Consider the following 19072-nt stretch of genomic DNA (forward strand, 5'->3'; position numbering starts at 1 on the left):
CAGGTTTCTTTGATTTTCTAATCCAGGCCTTGATCCATTCCAGTATCCACACTCCAAACCCAGATAAGGTGGGATTTGGTTGAGTATGTGAAGTAGAAGGAGAAAAGTCTCCTTTTGATGAAATCCTCAAAAACCTGCAGCTCTAGAGGGCTAGGTGGAGCTGTGTTTGCACATACAGCTGCAATTGACTTAGACTTAAGGGAATTGAAGAGAAAAGGCAAGCATTAGAAATAGAGCTATACATATCCATCTCTCACTTTAAAAAGTGACCTGGTCTCCTATAATCTGCCAGTAGCATTGCATTTAAATCTCAGGTCACCTAGATTTCTCTAATCACTACATAGCAGCATAGCTGGCTCCTCCAGTGTAACCAGGGAACTGATATGGGAGATAATAGCTCATTTGCAACTGCAGTTAGCAATGGTAAGTACAGATGATGTGTTAAGAGATCTTAATCATGGAAGAGTATCGTATTTTATCATGCCCTTGTGGATGTTAATCACATTAGTGTATCAGGTTATATATAACTTATTAAATGCTTCATTGCATTTGCAAAGAATGGGCCCAGAGTGCTGCTTCTGTAATGAAATATACATGGGATTCAAATTGAATGTCAGTACCTGAACTCCAAGGTGACTGTTTCTTTTCTGTGCTCAGTCAAATGTGTAAAACTTGTTCTAGGTTAAAGCATAAAATTCCATCCAGAATTTATTTTTATGATAAATCTCAGCCATACTATATTTCCTACTTTGCTCTTTGTGGCATCAGGGAACTCAAATGTGCTGGCCTAGATTGTGGTTTCTCCACTGCAACAAAGTGACACGTCACGGGCCCCAGGCACTCATGTTCAGGAGATATGTCACCTGTATGTGATTGTAATTGTGTGTCTGTTTTAATAATTCCACCCCACAAGACATGCACAGTCAATATCAAAAAGACTAATGTGCACTGCCTTCATTTTTGAAGGGCCTGTCCTTATTTTAAATGTCTTTTGCTACTCTTTAGATAAATGGCATTGCCCTGGATAACAAATGTGTGACAGAGTGTGAGGCTTTGCTGAGGAGCTGCAGGGAGTCTCTTAGCCTCTCTCTCATGAAGGTGGGCCACACGCTATTCTTTTTGAGCTCCTTTTCTACCTCATCTATGCTAAAAATCTTCAGGAGCTTTCTTTCTACTTTTGATTTGTGAGAATTAAATGACCTGGTGAATTACCATTTTTCCCATGTACCACTTGAAAAACATAGAGCTGTGTGGCTAATATCATCATCTGTCCTTCCCACAGTTCTTCCCTCACAGCACATCAGGCCAGAACATCTTTGAGAGTCTGCGTGAGTCATCAGAGAAGTCCAATGGGCGCATTCACCTGTCAGAGATTCATTCCCGGAACAGCCGGAACCTCAAACACAACAGCTCAACACAGACTGACATCTTTTGCCCTGATGTTGGAAGCACCAGCACAAATAGCATCTCTGGGGAGAGGAGGAAAGTTAGAGGTGATTCTGATGAAGTGTATGGCGAGCTCAGCAAGCCGTTCTCCACAGGTTCCCTCCATGTTGCAAGCCTTCGGCCAGCCTCTGACCTGGGCGCTGGTCGCTATGGGCCCAGTGCTTTCCAAGAGTGCTGTCCCTACACAAAGGCGCCTTCGTCCTTGCCTTTTGACCCTGTCTCTCCCTCAGACTGCATCACAATGGAGACAAGCCTTGAGAAGAAGCACAGTGGGGGCACATGGCCCAAAATGGTGGGAGGTATGTCAATTGCACCAGATAACACCAGTCCAGTCACAGCAGCAGCCCAGCTCTCCATCTACAAGTCACCCAAGCAGAGGAAGTCCATCTTTGACCTAGACACTTTCAAACACCCCGAAACCCCTTCCTCTAAGATGGAGCACATGGCAGCAAATCAGACCGCAACAGTAGCTGCTGCTGCAGCAGCTTCCCATTCTCCACAGCCTTCAAAGACAGAATCCCTCTCGTCCTCATCCACCCCTACCCCAACCCCTCCAACCCCACCACCTCGAAGTGACCTCATCCACCCCTACCCCAACCCCTCCAACCCCACCCACTCGAAGTGATTCCTTTAAATTCAAACACAAACATCAAAGCAGCTCTGCATCTGACTGCACAATCACCTCAGATGGCAAAGGAGAGGCTGTCATCTCTATAGCAGCAGGAGAGAGCAGAGAGAGGGGCGAGCGAGAAAGAGACCGGAATGGAAACCACTACTTTCTGGATGGCAAGGTCCTGATCTCGAGGAAATCATGTGACGAGGACATTGGCCGAACCAGAGGGGAGGAACCAGAGGTGAAGAGGCCACGTCCTAAATCTGCTCCCGCCCTCCGACGTAGAATGACCCCCCAGACCATCACACTTCCCACCTTCCAAGTGAGTCAATTTAAGACATTAAAAGTGGACCTGGAGCTTTTGTGTGGTGCATTTGCCACTGAACCTTTCTCCCCTAAAAATATTCTTTAATAAAGAGATGCAATGGAACCAACATTTTAAATCATCCCAGTGGGCCAAAGCAACCATTTTGTAATAAAATTTACAGCCCCATCAGAGTTGTGCTCTGGGAGTTGCCTGTTGGGTAGTGTGTCGGAGTGATTGATGCTTCTAGTAGAGACACCAAGCCTAGGAGCTGAGTCAGTGCTTGGATCTCAGACAGCTACATCTGGCTGTGCCTTCATTAGAAGAATGCAGTTATAAATGTATATTTTACTGTTGGGGGAAGTTCATGCTGCATTTTTTTTCTTATGTGGTACCTGGCTCCAGCAAAGGGTAAACGATTTCTTTCAAGAATAACAGTGTTTTGCTACCCTGCTGTGAAAAATACTGTTTATTTTCTGTCATTGATCACAGAGCTACTCTAACGATGAGAATTCACCTGAGCCCAGGGACATGCTGCATTCTTCCCCCAGCCGCTCCCATAGGCACAGCGTTGGCTTCGTCCCCACAGTCTACAACGGCACCTTACCTCCCAGTGAGTCTCTCAGATTGTTACAAAAACACAGACTTACCATCCCCCTCCTATCTTTAACATGGTCGTGTGTCTATACTCTATCAGATTCAGCTCACCGGGGACTGGCACCTTGCCCTGCTGTGACTGCTGTAATGAGGAATCCAGTGTACACTGTGCGCAGTCACCGCGTTCATACCAGCAACTGCCCATCTGTCGTTTCCCAGATATGTCACCAGCACACCCACACCAGGTTACCTCCTTTCCAGACTCGGATTCCTTGATCCCTGTTCTTAAACTGATGGTTTAGATCAAACAGTTTTTTAATTGTCAGCTCAATGTTTCTGATGGGACCTGTTGTGGTGATTAATGCATTTAAATTTTTATGTTTCCCAAAGGCAAAATCACAAAATTTAATTTGGGTTAGGGTGGAAAATAAATTCCTACTCTTGCTTTGCACTAATATTTTGTAGTTAACTCAGCCTATCAATTTAATTAGCTCTGAGCTCTGAAATATCTTGTGCACTTAAATAATTATGTAAGCATAACTATGAATGTTTTCAGTATTTTTATCTTAATTTTTTTTGTCTGTGCAGCCCACAACACCAGGGTCGTCTGAGCCTGGACCTGAGCCAGCAGAAGCGTGTGAGCGACTACTCTGAATCCTCATCTTCACGCAGCAGCAGAGCTTCACACGGTACAAACTCGCTGCCCTCCAGTGCCCGGCTCGGTCAGTCTGACACGCACGCATGCACGCTCGCACGCTCGCACGCACACATAAAGGTCACTGGCATTATGTCCCTTTCTCTTTTCAGATATTATGTCACAGCATTCATTCCTATATCATCTCATCCCTCTGCCAGGTTCTTCCAATAATGCCCAGTACCGCACAGAGAGGATCAAAATCCCTTCCACCCCCCGCTACCCCCGCTCCATGCTGGGGTCAGACAGAGGTACTGTGCTCACAATTAAAAACATGCCAGAGTGAATAAACTTTTAAAACTCTTAAGAACTCATTAGATCAAATTGCATAGCAACAGCTAAAGCCTAATTTCTTTTCTAACTCTTAACACTGTTTGAACTCCCAACCCCTGGGCCTAATCTAAGTTTGTCAGGCTTGCTGAGTTGTAATATTACCGCATGTAAAGTTTTAATTTGAGGTTTACAGCACCAGCGGTAAAACAGGAGACGTATAAGATTTTATCCACACATGTGGAAGTCCCATTTAAACACCTGAACTAGCCCGTTTTGATCACCATTGTTGGCAGTTTTTCACCACGTTTGAACAATACAGTCTATCTGCACGAAGTGTTAATGTGCATCCTGAGGGGTCAGATTGTGTTCATACAGAAAAATAATGTGTCTGTGTGTAAATAGTCAACCTCCTCCTTCTGGTTATTTCTGTTATATTAAGTGAGCAGACAGTGTTTCCAAGCTTCTTAATTTAAACCAAGGTTTCAGATAGAAAAAACCAAGAGCAACTAACTGCTGCTCATGTAGCAATATCCTTGTCAAAAATGAAGTGTTGTGATATTTGTAGATGCAGGACAAGTGAGATAAGGCGTTCACTGCCCTTTATAGAAGCTCTGTGTATCACAAAATGGTGTGAAATTGCAATTGTAATCACATTTTGATGTGTATTGCAAAAGTGTGTTTTTATGTGAGATGTCAATGTCACATACCCTTTTTCTGCTCCTTGTTCCCTAAATCCAGGTTCTCTCTCACACTCCGAGTGCAGCAGTCCCAGTCTCATCACGCCTCCACAGTCACCACTAAATCTGGAGACTTCCTCGTTTGCCAGCAGTCAGTCACAAGGCTCCATTTCCACTTTACCTCAGATCTCAGTCAGTCCCGTGCCAATAGGGGAGCGCAGGAAAGACAGGTAGGATGGAAGCAGATACAAGTTTTAAAAAGCAAACCACCAGAAATTCCCTGTCCACAATCGACTAAATGTTGATGCATTTTTGACCAATTTCTTGATCTGGCATTTTAAACTTGACAGTGGACATGATTGTGTAGTAAGGATTATCTGTTCAGAACATGAATCAAATGATTATTACTGCTATCTAGCTGATCAGTGTGGCATGTTATAGGACTGGGATATTGAAAAAATGGAGTATGATTATAAGGATCACTTCGGAAGCGAGTACAATATGGCCCCGTCTCCCCTCAGGGATCCTCCCAAGCCATTTCAAAGCCGTTGCCAGGCAACACATCTAGTATGGTCAGAGCTGTGTAGTACTTCATTGAAATTCAGATTGGAATCCTATTAAAACCTGTTTAATAATTTTATGGAAGTCTCTTGCTGTTTCCAAAAAAGAAGCGTTGATCTGCTGGAGTGTTAGAATTTAATGTTATTGTTCCCTCCAACATTTCTGTTCCATTTTGTATCGCTGACACCTCTCAGTCTGGTACACTGTTACTGTCTCTGTATGATATCTGTCCTCCATTCTCTTCTTTATCTTCCTCCTGCCTCTCTGTAACCTTCCAGATCTCTTTATCGTAACCGATCTTTTCTAAGGATTCCTCTGGCTGCAAGGCCGAGGTTCTCCTCTCTCAGGAGCCTAAGGTTTGTTGTCTTCACAATGCTGCAAACAAGGGAATGTCCCCCACCCTTCCCTCAAGTTCACAGTGTTCACATGCATCAGTGCATGTGGGCAAATTGGGTATAATAATGAGGAGCAGAATATTCTTGTGCAGTTTACCTGCACTATATGGAATGCAAAAGGAGCTTTTCACCCACTGCAAGAACATGGTTTAATTCTCAGATTTGCATGCTACAGTACTGTATATGATTTGTGCCTAGGAAAACCAGAAAGCTCTGATTAGCTACACTTAGTGAACTTCAAATGTTCAGAATGGTTTTTATGTCTTCACATGTCTCTCACAATGTCGGAAAAGCCACCAGAATCTCAGATACTGCATGCAATGTCCATGCCCTATAATGAGGATAGGGTCAATATGCATGTGTGTATTTTGGCCTTAAGCCAAGTCACCCCGTAGTTTGCAGTATGTATGTTATGCAGTGGTATTATAATTCAGCCTCGAACTTCTAGGTCATGGTCTTATTTGTACACTACCACTCTGTTTATCCACCGTCTCTGGCTGCTAATCCATTCCCCTTATCTGCCTTCATGGAGTTGTATCCCATGTCCAAAGCCAACTTGTTATGAAGGCACACACATTCATGTAGTCCTCCTTCATGTGAGAGGTTTCACTTGCCTGTGCTTTCATTATACACAGTGTCTCTGTACTCTAAACCTGTCCAGTTTCTTCTGTATGTCAGGTATAAAGTAGCAATTTACAGGCCTGGGGAGAAATCTCAACTCAGGTTCAAACATTCTTCAAACTCATCTTACCTTTCTATAAATAATGTTCATCACTTTGACCTGATGTGACTTTGTATATACAGTGGCAAGAAAAAGTAAGTGAATGCTTTGGAATTTTCTGCATCTGTGTATAAATTAGTCTTAAAATATGGTCTAATCTTAATGCAAGTTGTAATTATGAAAAACACAATCTATTAAACACAAATGATTGTATCTTCTTGTCCATACTGACTATATCATTCAAACATTAACAGTGTAGTTTGGAAAATCTAGGAGGAAAGTGTGAACCGCTTGGCCAGTGACATCAACAACAACTAACCTGATAGAGATGCTGTAGAAGGATGTAAAGAAGCACGTTCACACCAGACATCCTAAGAATATGGCTGAGCTGAAGTAGTTCTGTGAGGAACAAGGATACAGAATTCCTCTTGAACATTGTGCAGGTCTGATCTACAGCTACCAGTTGTTTCTGCCAAAAGAGATTTGAACAGCTATTAAATCCACAGCTTCACTTATTTTTTCTGCCAGCACTGTGTAAATTTAATAAAGCCAGAAGATTGTAATTGTCTGTGATTTTAGCTTAAGCACATTTGTGTTTGTCTGTACTGTGACTAGGTTATTCCAAAGGGTTAACATACTTTTTCTTGCCACAGTAACTATAGCAAAGGCCTGGTAAAGTAACTCTTTAGAGGTCTAATCAAACTGGTCAGCACAGCTGTGAGAAACATTGCCTTACCATTTACCCTCTCAACGTTCTCCTGTGTGGTATCCTGTAACTACATTTCTGTGATGCTGTTAATTTGTGTGCATTCCTCTTTCCCACCAGGCCATACTTGGAGGAACCCCGCAATGTCATTGTGCACAAAGGTGCGGAGCCGCTGGGCATCTCCATCGTCAGTGGGGAAAACGGAGGAATCTTTGTCTCTAAAGTTACTGGAGGTAGCATCGCCCACCAAGCAGGACTGGAGTATGGAGACCAGTTACTGGAGGTATGAACAACCTACAGTATGTATACTGTAGCTTCAAGCAGCATAATGGTTCCTTCAAAGGTCATTTTTCTGCCTACTGTACCAGGCACCAGTTTCATATGGCTTTACTTCCTGGAAGACTGTAGTCATTAGTGCTGTTGCAGTTTACATTATTTTAATCCTTGTTGAAATGCATTCACTGAAAGTGTTTTAGCAAAGCCAAACTCCCTGATCTCTAACTCTGTTCACTGTGAGTTTCCTCTGCACCAAGTACTACTAATGACCCGAAACCCTTTATAGACTGGGTATACTGTGTTCAGATCAGCTCTTTTAACAACCCCATCTCTTCTAAAGCTCTCCCCTAATCACACTTGTCTTCCTTTATCAGTATAATGGTATCAACTTGCGGAACGCCACAGAGCAACAAGCTCGTCTCATCATAGGCCAGCAGTGCGACACCATCACCATTATGGCTCAGTACAACCCACACATGTACCAGCTGGGCAACCACTCACGCTCCAGGTAACACAATGTTTCTTGAGGAATTTTCTTTGTGGATCTTCAGTGTTGGGGTTGGTTTTGAGTCCCAGGTGTGCTGCTCGGATGATTCTTGAATCCGTTCCAGTAAACGTTTAAGTTTAAGAATGACATGGTTTATTTATATTATTTTCTATGGCCAGGTGTTCTGTAAATGCATCTGTAGACTCCTTTTTTTTTTTTTTTTTTGAGTCGTAAGGCCAGCTGGCACTTTTTCAATTACATTCCCACTTTTCTAGCTGAATGAACAAAGGAATCCCTAAAACAGCAGTTGTTCACCCAAGTGCTACATGTAAAGATGTATTTAACTGTGTAGCTTTTTTAAAAATAGTCTTTATATGCACGGTAGAGTCTGACCTATACTGGAATTTGTTGGGTAATATGGATATTGATACTGAAAAGTTAAAAAATGTCACAGGTTTTGATTTACCTCACTATATCTTATGGCCCTCAGTAGCTAACACTTTTGATGGAGAAAATATGATTTAATTGAGTTAATTTAAAGAATGTTACAGTTGAACAGTTGTTCCTATGTTATATACAGACCTCCTGTTTCTAACCTTCTGCATAGCATGCAGCTTCTTGCATTACTTTTGATTTTTAACTATTATTGGGGAAAAAGTACAAATTGAGTGATTTAAAAAGTTTGACATGCTCAGATGGATACACTGGCATAATTCCTCTACTAGAATTACATTCAACCTAAATCCTAATGTCATTTTATTGATGGAGCTAAAAAAAAAAAATCCTGTTTTTGGCTTTTCTCTTTTATCGGTGCAGCTCCCGTCTGGAGCCTGTCAGCACTCAGTCGACTCCCCAGGGGAGTGGGGCCGCTACCCCTGACAATCACTCCACCATTGATACACTCAGCGAACAGGATGAGGGCACACTCACTCCTTCCTCCAAGCAGACCACACCGACTACCAGCCCCCACAATTTCATCAGGTAAACATGTACACAGACACTGATAAAAGTCTAAAAGATCTTTTCCACGATGAGCTGTGTGTAAGAGGAATGCTTACTCCATTCCAAACCATTATGTACCAACTGACACAGCAATATGTCTCCAACTGACCCCACTCGTTCTCCTTCAGAATGCCGTCTGAGGGCAGCAGGAAGGTGGGTGAGCCACGGCTTGTAACGGTGCGGAGGCCTGGGGTGGAGGTGGGAGTCACACTGTGTGGAGGGAATCTGCGGGGCGTTTACATAGAGAGCCTGGATGAGGACAGTCCTGCCAGAGGCCCTGACGGGCTGCTTCCTGGGGACCTCATCCTAGAGGTATGGGCTTGCATGTATAGACATAGACACGCACAACCTATTTTCTAGGACTTTCATAATCTGTGTATGGAGACTTGCACATAATGCACAAACTCCTCAGCTTTTCACTTTGCAAACAATGTAGGATTGTTTTGTCATTTTATCTACAGTCCTGAAGAAAAAGATCATTTTAAGTAGGAGTTCATCATTTTAACATGATGCTGTGGATTTTTGTTACACTGTAAGGAGATGTTGGTGGAACATTGGTTTTTTGACATGATCTCAAAGCTAAACTCTGCAGTCTCTAGACTTTTAAAAATGTCAGTATGCTCTTGTTACTTCAGACTAAAGCACTGCCAGAAGGCTCTGGCATTTCTGTTCTTCCTGCCTGTCGTTGTTTTTTTCATTGATCTCCTCATCTAAACTCTCTCTCTCACACCACACTGGTAATCTATCCAGAGTGCTGCAAATTCATAATAGGCAATTCCTGACATGCCCCCACTTAGCTCTCCACAACAAAAGCTTTGCTACCTGGATAGACGTGCGGCTTTGTCATCAGGCTGCACAACATGAGTCTGTCTGTGCTTCAATTTTCCATCCTGTTTGTTTTTCTTTCTCCACATATGGTGTGAATCAGTAAAGCAACAGTTTAAAGTTGGGGTAAAGTGGAAAGAAATGTGTTCTGACTTTCACACAACAGGAAAATGTGTTATTAACCAACCCAGCCACATATGAATAATTAAAAATAGTGCCAAGTACAGTGGAACCTTGGATTGCGAGTATAATTCATTCCGGCAACGTGCTCCTAATCCAAAGCACTCGTATATCAAAGCGAATGATGGAAACTCAGATGATTCGTTCCATACCCACTTATCCATATAAAAATGATTACAGTTGTGTGGTGCGTCACGTGACGCTCGGCAGACAAAGCGTACGTACTACTCGTATTGCGAGACCTCGCTCGTATATCGAATCAAAATTTTTGCTCGTCTTGCAAAACACTCGCACTCCAAGGTTCCACTGTATATAAAATCAGCTTTCAAAACCATGAAGAAAATACAGAGTATTCTTTGCTCTGAAATGCTGGGGGCATGTTGGGTGAAGACATGGAAACTGTGCCTCATTCCGGAAATGTGCCGCCTGTTCTTTTCATGGGTGTATTAACGGAGAATATGTAGGAAAGATCCATGTGAAGGCATAGCTAACTGGCTCACTAGTGAACTATAGGCTGAGGTAGGTGTAGTAACTTACAATCAAACAGGAGAAGTGGTTCTAATGCTCTAGGGCTCTACAGAAGCATTTTATCAAAGACCACTGAGTGACAGTAATTTAGTGGATCGTTTTGGTGTTTATGGAGCCACTTCTCCTTTTTGTTGGTGTTTGAAAGAGAGTGGGCAGTACTCAGCTCCTACACACACACACACACACACACACACACACGTGAAACGTACAGCTGCTGTTACCACAGTGGAGACAGTGGATCTAAAGTTTCAAGCACCGATGCTGGTTAGGTTCACCATTCATGTGTTACTCTTTTTGTCATTGTCTAATACAGAGGCAGCAGCATTAATGTTATTTCTATTAAAAAAAAACATGACTGTGGCCATAAATTTTCATCTGCGCTCATATTGAGTGCCCCTAGAAATAAATGTAGGCATAGAGCTCTGTGCGCTCTAGCTTACATTACAGTGTTGGGGGGAGGTGTTATGTAAGGACGGCTCCAGCGCGTCATCGAGACATTCTTTCTGCCCCGCCTGAAAAATGATGAATAACTGTTTAACAGTCTAACTCCACAGTTCAGCTCCCAGTCTTTTAACAAGTTTTCAGCAACTATTTTCTGACATGTATAATGTGTTTAGAAATGAATCACTGACATTGCTTTCCCCCGACTTTAATACAGCTGATAAATTGGAGCAGATGATACTAGTGGATCCTTCACAAGCACAGCAAATAATTTCCCAGATGATTGTAAACACTCACCCTGAGTTTTTCTGGTTTTTTTACCTTTTAGTATAACTTTGTAAATATGAAGAATAAGACGGCAGAAGAGGTGTATGTTGAGATGCTAAAGCCAGCAGAGACGGTCACATTCAAGGTGCACCATCATCCAGATGACTTCAGCATGCTCAAAGATGTTCCAGGAGATGGCTTTTATATTAGGTAGGTGTATATCCACATACATTACACATGACACATATCACTGTGGGGCATTTGTGTTCTGCTCAGCTAAACGGACCATGCTAATTTTCCACAAGCAGCCTCATCTCTGTCCGTGCTGCTATATATAGACCTACCAGTGGAGCACCCCTTGGACAAGCTGGAATCTTTCTCATCTAACCAATTATTTCCCAGATCCATTGTGTGATTGCAGTGTGGCTAATTACACCACAGATTTATCTAATCTCCTTAATCACTACACACCAGACCCAACACTGGATCCATTTTAGCTCAGTGTATTTCATGTCATTAGAAATGCATTTTATATGAATGGAAAATGAAGCACTAAAATAGTCATGTTTTATTGTTGGGAGTCTCTCAGGGCTGGTTGCTGCAGCTGCCGCAGTCACTTGTCATATAGGCAAGTGGGTTTGTGATGTAATCTGCAGTAAATACACTCAGCCTGCCTGGCTGTTACAAATAGGCTGCTTGAGAATGACTTACGAGGCTCCACGAGGAGACAAACAAGGCCCGGGCTGCTGATAGATAAACTCTCTCAACACTTCCTTTCTTATTCTCCTTCTACTTCTGATTCTTTATCTTGTTCTCTTTGCATGTTTCCTGTCTGATACTTCACCTCCTCTCTCACTTTATCAGCATTATGCTCCTTCACTATATTCTACTCTTCACAAATGCCCATGTATCCATGTCTCTCCCTCCCACCAGAGCACTTTACGACCGGGTGGGGGAGGCAGAGGGAGACCTCAGTTTTAAGAAGGATGACATCCTGTACGTGGATGAGTCTTTACCAAAGGGCAACTTTGGGACTTGGATGGCCTGGCAGCTAGATGAGAATGCACAGCAGATCCAGAGAGGGCAGATCCCCAGCAAATACATGTGGGTTCAGAATGCAGTGCACACTTACACACGTACATTTTTGAGCTAGTGGACAGTTTGTCAGTGTTACAGTGTCTGATTTATATCTGTCACATCTCTTCCATATGTTTTGGACTGTTCTTTTGATGCAAGGCACTGTTGTCCTCTTATTGTGCATCTCTCTACATATGCATTGATATTACAAACAAAATCTTTGCACATCTGTTAATGTGCTGATACAGTGATTCACATCTGAAAAACAATCCACACATGAAAATATTATAATGTTAAAATCTTCTTCAGCTTAACTATCCATGAAACAGAAAACACAAGTCCTACTTTTATACCCTGATGCATACATAAGCTCTTCTTCAGTTAAATCTGTGTGTGTGTGTGTGTGTGATGTATAGGATGGACCAAGAGTTTTACCGCAGACACAGCGTGACAGAAATGAAGGAAGACTCCAGTAAGACAATCTCTGCAGCAGCCCGCAGATCCTTCTTCAGGAGAAAACAGAAACACAAACGCAGCAGCTCCAAAGACAGCAAAGAGATGGTGGCGCTCGATGCTATCAGCACAGACTCTATCCCCTTCTTTGATGGTGAGAAGAAAGGTTTTTGTTTTGGATTAAAAATAGCAGCAAACACAGTGACACCATGAAAACCTTGGCTGAAAAGGATGTTTGATTGACTTGTGCAGTCTTTATGTCAGACTGTGTGAGCCTGGCGTACCAGCGGGTCCAGAAGGTGGAGTGCACCTCTCCACGACCGGTACTGATCCTTGGGCCGCTCGCTGACCCTGTCAAGGAGATGCTGGTCAAAGAGTCTCCTGGGAAGTTCTGCAGATGTGTATTGGGTAAGTTTGCCTCATCCAGATGTTTAGTCCTACAAATTAGGGGACTAAATAGTGTATCTACTTTCTTAATAATTGTTTGATAATTTTGCATCAAAAATAAGGTTTTAGGGTTGAAGAAATGGAAGAGTTGGTTTATATGGTAGTTGTGAAAAATTACATTTGCACATGTTTTATTTATATCACAACTTTGAGGAATAGACATGCTTTGTCTATTTTTCTGTTTTTGTCATGTCCGCAGAGGTGATGAAGGCATCCCAGCAAGCCATCGAGCGTGGCGTCAAAGACTGCCTCTTCATCGACTACAAGCGCAGGAGCGGTCATTTTGACGTGACCACTGTTGCTTCTATAAAAGAAATAACTGATAAGGTATTAGTTGGTGCTTTTCTTTATCATCAGATTTTATCACAGAAAATAAAGTGGCTTCTGTTTATTTTTATCTCTGTTTGCTGAAGATAAGCTCTAACTATTGCAGCACTTGCACCTCAGGTACCGATGAGTGAAAAGCTCATAACAGCAAATGTTAATCAAGCCTTGTATTGAATTAATTAATCAGTTTGAAGTGATGTTCCCTTTTTTTTTTTTGACACAGGGCTGTCACTGTTTGCTCGACATTGCCCCGCACGCCATTGAAAGGCTCCACAGCGTTCACATTTATCCCATTGTTGTCTTCATCCGCTACAAAAACGCCAAGCAGATCAAGTACGTAGCAACCCGTTTAGGGCACACAAAGTTTTCCCTCAGTTGTTAGTTTCTTTTGAAATACACACACACACACCCAAAACTGTGCAGAATGCTCGACAAGCGTAGAGTGCTGTGCCAAGGCCTGAAGTATGAGGATGTCCTGGTAGAGTGGCATGCTCGTGCAGTGTTGTATGGATGATGGTGCAGGATGGGATGGAGCAGGATAAGCTTCCACACTTTCCATCCCACCATGAACCCTTTGGTGCATCTCAGAGCAGCCCACTCCAGCACACACATTTGCATAATCCCAAACATCTGATGAAACATGGCTATTTTTTCCCTTTTTTTTAAGATGAAGTCTCTTGGTGTAAGTGTACCCCTGATATTATTGCCACATATTTAAATTAAACTTTACTCCTCAGCAACAGACATGTTTGGTCAAATTTGTGACTGATTTTTGGATTTTTCTCCCAGTATGTGGTCGCTAGTTTTGGATTCATACCTCAAATTCTCTGACCTGAGGGACTCTCCTTTTTTATTTGTCACAGGGAGCAGAAAGATCCGATTTATCTGCGGGACAAAGTATCTCAAAAACATTCCAAGGAACAGTTTGAAAGTGCACAGAAGACAGAGCAAGAGTACAGCAAATTTTTTACAGGTTTGTGTGCATTCCAAACAACCAACACAGGCCACAGATAATGTGTGTACAAACAAACAATAAGTAAACATTTTTCTTTCGTTCTTTTTTTTTTTTTTTAATCTGTTCACTCTGTTTTCAATGAGTCCCTTTTCCTTTGCAGGTATTGTCCAAGGTGGCACCCTCCCTTACATTTGCACTCAGATCATGACTATAGTTGATCAAGAACAAAGTAAAGTCCTGTGGACTCCGCTTGGCTGCCCCTAGAGGAAGAGAGCTGCCACTACAGCAAGCTGCAGCTTTCATCTTCATTCCTCAAACACTAATGAACGCTTTCACACTATACCAGTAGGTACACAATACTGATCTAGTTATGTAAATTATTGATAATTTTTTTTATTTTGTCTTTGTTATGAATTGTAATTAGAGCCTCCTTTATTTCTGATGTACTCCGGAGCAGGTTAGTAGCACTGGATCTTGACGCTCATTCAGTCTTCCCTTTCTGGTAGTGTATTTGTAATGCTGCATTGTACGCATCCGTTTACAGTCACAAGACAAGTCTGTGTTGTTCAATAATTTCTTGACTGTGTGACCCTCCCCTACCCGGTGTCCACAAACCTCAACACTAATGAAGTTCAGCTATCCCTGACCCACTCATGTTCCATATGACAGTTGTGGTTTCCCTCCAATTATGTACCCGTTCGATGACTGACAACTAATTGTGTGTTTGTTTTTGTGCATGAGTGTGTGTCAGAGCGAGAACAGCACTGAGACAGTTGTTCACAATTGTAATGACAATTTCAGTCGTGTTAAATTGTTGTTTGTTAGCATGAATACGATGCTATAGAAATGGAATGCCAGGAACAGACGTCACACTCCTCGTGGTGTTTCATCACACAAGTGCAAAAGCATCAAACCTCTTGAAGTATGTAGCTGTCGTCTGACTGAACCGGACTCTGAGCAGTGATGGCCATGACAACCCAAAACACACTGATGTTTGCTCTATGCATTGTGTTTCTGTAGTAGCTGGGTGTGTGGGCAGTGTATGAGCCTTTCGGAAGTGCCTTCGGAGAAGAAGCCTGATCTGAAACCAGCCCCTGGTTGCTCCTCTAGAACATTAAGAGAATTTCTTTTGAAAGGTTTTCTTTGAGATTCAGTATATAATTTCAGCCATCAGGGACTAGACGATTTAGGGGCTGTTTTGAGACCAGTTCAGTGTAGAGCGCATGACAATGGTGAGGTTTTGAGGGTAGGCCGAAGTGGCGGCCAACGGGTTAAGTCCTCAGAATGCACTCCAGGGCTAGACAGACCACTGTGTTACTATCATTTTATCTCTTTAACATATATTTAACAGCAAAATAGAGTATAACATATTACAGTATGCAGATACATCTGAAAAAAATATATAAATGTATATTACATGTATTTTCACTAGGTCATATACGCCTAGAAACATCTGGCGGTGAAGTCATGTCTTAACAGGTATTTGCATGTTTTTGTTTTGTTTGTTTTTTTCAAAAATCGTTTGTTTTTGTGGTTGGTCGTCAGTCACTTATTGATGTGCTCATTAGAAGAGACACTATGAAGCAAATTTTGCAGAGTAATTCCTTAGGATTATTCTCTGATCCGTTTAAATGTTAGAGACTTTTCATTGTTATTTAATTGTATTTCTTTTTTTGTTTGTTTTTGTTTTTGAGGAGGCAAAAATATTGACAAAAATACTCATGCCCTTCCTTGAAACCATATCTCGTATCTTGTTGTGCCAAATCCACTAAGGCAACTTTATCCTTTTTATTACAGTTTTGCACTTGTTTATCTGTGAAACTTAAACATGTAACTGTTGCTAGGTTTCCAGTAGACTATGAATAGGTACTATAATTTCTACTAATTCACATTTTTATGTATGACATCAGTTCCTTACATTTCATTGATGGCCTTTTATTCTTAATTAGAAAAAAGGATTGATTATTATTTGTATTATTAAAAAGGGATATATTCTTGCACTGTTTTTTCAAAGGAAAATTGGTCACAAGCTTGACTATTGGGCTAAAATAGTGAGCAGAAACAAAGTGTAATGTTACTATTTTTCTGAGTAGGTAGCATATGTTAGAGAGAGAACAGGAAACATGAAATGGTTGTAGTTTCAGAAAGAATCTAGATGCCAGGTACTGATTGAACTTTTCTTTTATTATAAAGAATGTGATTTGTATGTTGAGACATTAACATGAGAATAAAACTCATTTTCTGTATCTCAACATGGACCTAAGTCTCAGTTTTGTTAGTTTCTTCAAACTGGAATTGTCTTCCCTCCAGTTCCCTGCTTGGTAACCAATTTGTAGGCAGTGTCCGAGAAAATATGTTTAAAAAGAAAAGAAAAAAAAAGTAAGATTGGTTTAAACATGCTGCTCTGTCTCCTGTTTTTATTTAGGTTTTGGTAGAAAGACTTTTCTGTTAATGACTTGCTGAAATGTGACAATGCCCTTCACAAATGTATAAGGATGGAAGTAAACACATTTTGTTGAAAGAAGCAGAAGATGAAATGACCATCAGTTTTGGAGCTGAGATAAGACAGTGTGACAACATCGGACAGGATCTCAGAGGTCAGATGTGGCCTGGCTTCAGCGTTAAAGAAGCTGTTGCACTCTTGGCTTTCTGTCTTCAGCCGCACTACTGTCATGCATCATCGACTGGTTTGATGGTGATGAGTTATTCTGTGCTGTCCTCACATTAGAACTTTGAGTCCATTCCACCTAATCCACTTGTTTCTGTAAGAACTATTAGGATTTAAATATAATGCAGGCACATAAGTGATTTTATTTAATTGTGATCATTGTGATTTGTTGTGATCAAACACAAAATGGAGGGGGGCAAGCAATGTCTGAGACTTACTCTAGAATGACAAAACACCAAAAATATCTTTGTTATTGATAGCAGTTTTAGCTTTATTTGCACATTTGATATTTAGTTTCTTTGTCGGGTGATTTGTTGACGATCACATTTCATGCATTCTTCATTGTCTGCATTCACCAGTGTGGTGCTACAATCGTATTGTATGATCACTCTGATACGTCATTCTCCAGTTTGGCTTCCTGTTTTAATTTCTGCCAATTTGAGGTTTGAAGAAGAAGTTTGATAACTACAGGCTCAGGTTTAGGAACATGATGAACATCGATAAGGTCTGTATTCCAAGAAAAACATATTTCTGCAGTGTTCTGTGAGAGCTGGAGCTGGACAGCCTGCAGCCACACCAGATCTTGCTGATTGATAAGGTGCCTCTAGTTTGAGATTGTTTCCTTCCAGCTCCGCATCCAGTGTCACATGGTCCTTTAGTCATTGATGTCACATTGGCTGACTGCCCTCCAGCTGCCTGTTGGGTTCACTCAAGCAAAGGAGCACCCATTGTTTCTAAATCATCCATCGTGCACACTGCCTGCGATATGGGCCTTGCAGTTCTACATAGTTGAGATCATTCAGTATTTAAAAAAAGTCACTGTGATGTAATGCTTTTCACAGAATGCTGCTCGATGTTTTGATCATTAATGAATTCACACTACACCTGATATACTTTAGAGGCATGTCTGCTATGCTGTGGCCCAATTCTTGATGTCCTCCAAGTCTCCTCTTGCCTGTTTAGGAAATGGTCGAACCGCCAGCTCTCCTGTTGGGGTGGGGTTCAACACAGCTGCTGACAGCTCAACTGAATTTGAAGTCTCAAAGTCTCAAGGCTGACGGTGAAGGATCTTTGTAGTCCACACTGGCAAGTCATGCCAATCCCCAGCTCGTGTCTGATCTTGTTAACAGAGTGAGGAGGGTTTCTCTCTTTCCCATAACGGGATGATTTGGCTTTAATGTTTGGCTATTCTGCTGGTTCTCCAGCATGTTAACTCTGGCATCTCCAAATGACCTGTGGGATTACCAAAATAAGGCTCTCATGTTAATCTTATCTGTGTGAACCGAGACCCTTGGGCTAAAGTTCTGCTGGCCCACCGGAGCCACTCACCCAACAACTGGCCTTTATGGGGGAAGATCACTTCAAATCTCTTCAGCTCACTTGGCTTATACACAAGAGTATGTAAGGTAAAATTGATTTCTCTGTTGTCTTCCTTTTTTGTCAAATAATATGCAGCACAAATTACATGCAGATGTATTTGTAATTCTCTGTGAATCCTCAACATGAATAAACATTCATTTCAATAGACGGCTCCTATTAATCAGACATTTCATAGCTGTGAATCTTTGGAAATCTTGGTTTTATCATTTCCTGACCAGTACCACCTTGAGTCTAGTAAGAATTTACATTTTTATTAAAAAGTTGTAATATTAGAAGGAAAAATAGCAGGGGATTCTCTCATTGGGCTGCTGCAGGGCAACATCATTTGTCTTGTATGACAAAGTTCACCATTCTACCAGCAGAAGGACATCTTCAGAGCCGCTGTTCATCCTCATACTTATCAAGTTGCCTGAACACTTGCAGATCAAATGCAGCACAAGCTAAACATCCGGCTTCACAATATTAAAGTTGTTTGCCCACACTGCCTGTCTTATAGTATGTGGGTTCAAAATGCTTGCGCAGTGTTATAACCTTGAAGTGTTGCAATTTACAGATAGCCTGCCTCCACTCCCAGGTTAGAAGATTCTGTCACAGCAGCTATTTATGTAGCTATTTCCCAGTCAATAAATTACCACCACTGAACATACATTACATCATCTTCACACCTAACTTAAGCATGTTTACTTTTCATATGATCTGTGTTTGAGATCTAGTGTCATAATTCCACTCTTTCATGGGGCATTTATTTGGTACCGTATCTAAAGAATGGCTT

General features: G+C 41.7%; 1 protein-coding gene across 1 annotated transcript in view; it reads left to right on the plus strand.

Moving 5' to 3' along the window:
- dlg5a (discs, large homolog 5a (Drosophila)) overlaps positions 1 to 16473 on the plus strand; it is a 34204-nt gene extending 17731 nt beyond the window's left edge. Inside the window, exons 15-34 of the mRNA XM_020603192.1 lie at positions 1006 to 1098; positions 1283 to 1962; positions 2033 to 2381; positions 2856 to 2976; positions 3061 to 3205; positions 3549 to 3682; positions 3816 to 3905; positions 4666 to 4834; positions 7108 to 7270; positions 7638 to 7771; positions 8567 to 8731; positions 8881 to 9064; positions 11055 to 11203; positions 11927 to 12097; positions 12487 to 12677; positions 12788 to 12931; positions 13170 to 13297; positions 13521 to 13630; positions 14161 to 14270; positions 14413 to 16473. Of these exons, the coding sequence (XP_020458848.1) occupies positions 1006 to 1098; positions 1283 to 1962; positions 2033 to 2381; positions 2856 to 2976; positions 3061 to 3205; positions 3549 to 3682; positions 3816 to 3905; positions 4666 to 4834; positions 7108 to 7270; positions 7638 to 7771; positions 8567 to 8731; positions 8881 to 9064; positions 11055 to 11203; positions 11927 to 12097; positions 12487 to 12677; positions 12788 to 12931; positions 13170 to 13297; positions 13521 to 13630; positions 14161 to 14270; positions 14413 to 14516 (3534 nt within the window). The 3' untranslated portion in view covers positions 14517 to 16473. The remainder of the gene's footprint in view (positions 1 to 1005; positions 1099 to 1282; positions 1963 to 2032; positions 2382 to 2855; positions 2977 to 3060; positions 3206 to 3548; positions 3683 to 3815; positions 3906 to 4665; positions 4835 to 7107; positions 7271 to 7637; positions 7772 to 8566; positions 8732 to 8880; positions 9065 to 11054; positions 11204 to 11926; positions 12098 to 12486; positions 12678 to 12787; positions 12932 to 13169; positions 13298 to 13520; positions 13631 to 14160; positions 14271 to 14412) is intronic.
- Positions 16474 to 19072: the final 2599 nt, after the last annotated feature.

Source organism: Monopterus albus, unplaced genomic scaffold, assembly GCF_001952655.1.
Source record: "Monopterus albus unplaced genomic scaffold, M_albus_1.0 scaffold60.1, whole genome shotgun sequence".
NCBI lineage: Eukaryota > Metazoa > Chordata > Actinopteri > Synbranchiformes > Synbranchidae > Monopterus > Monopterus albus.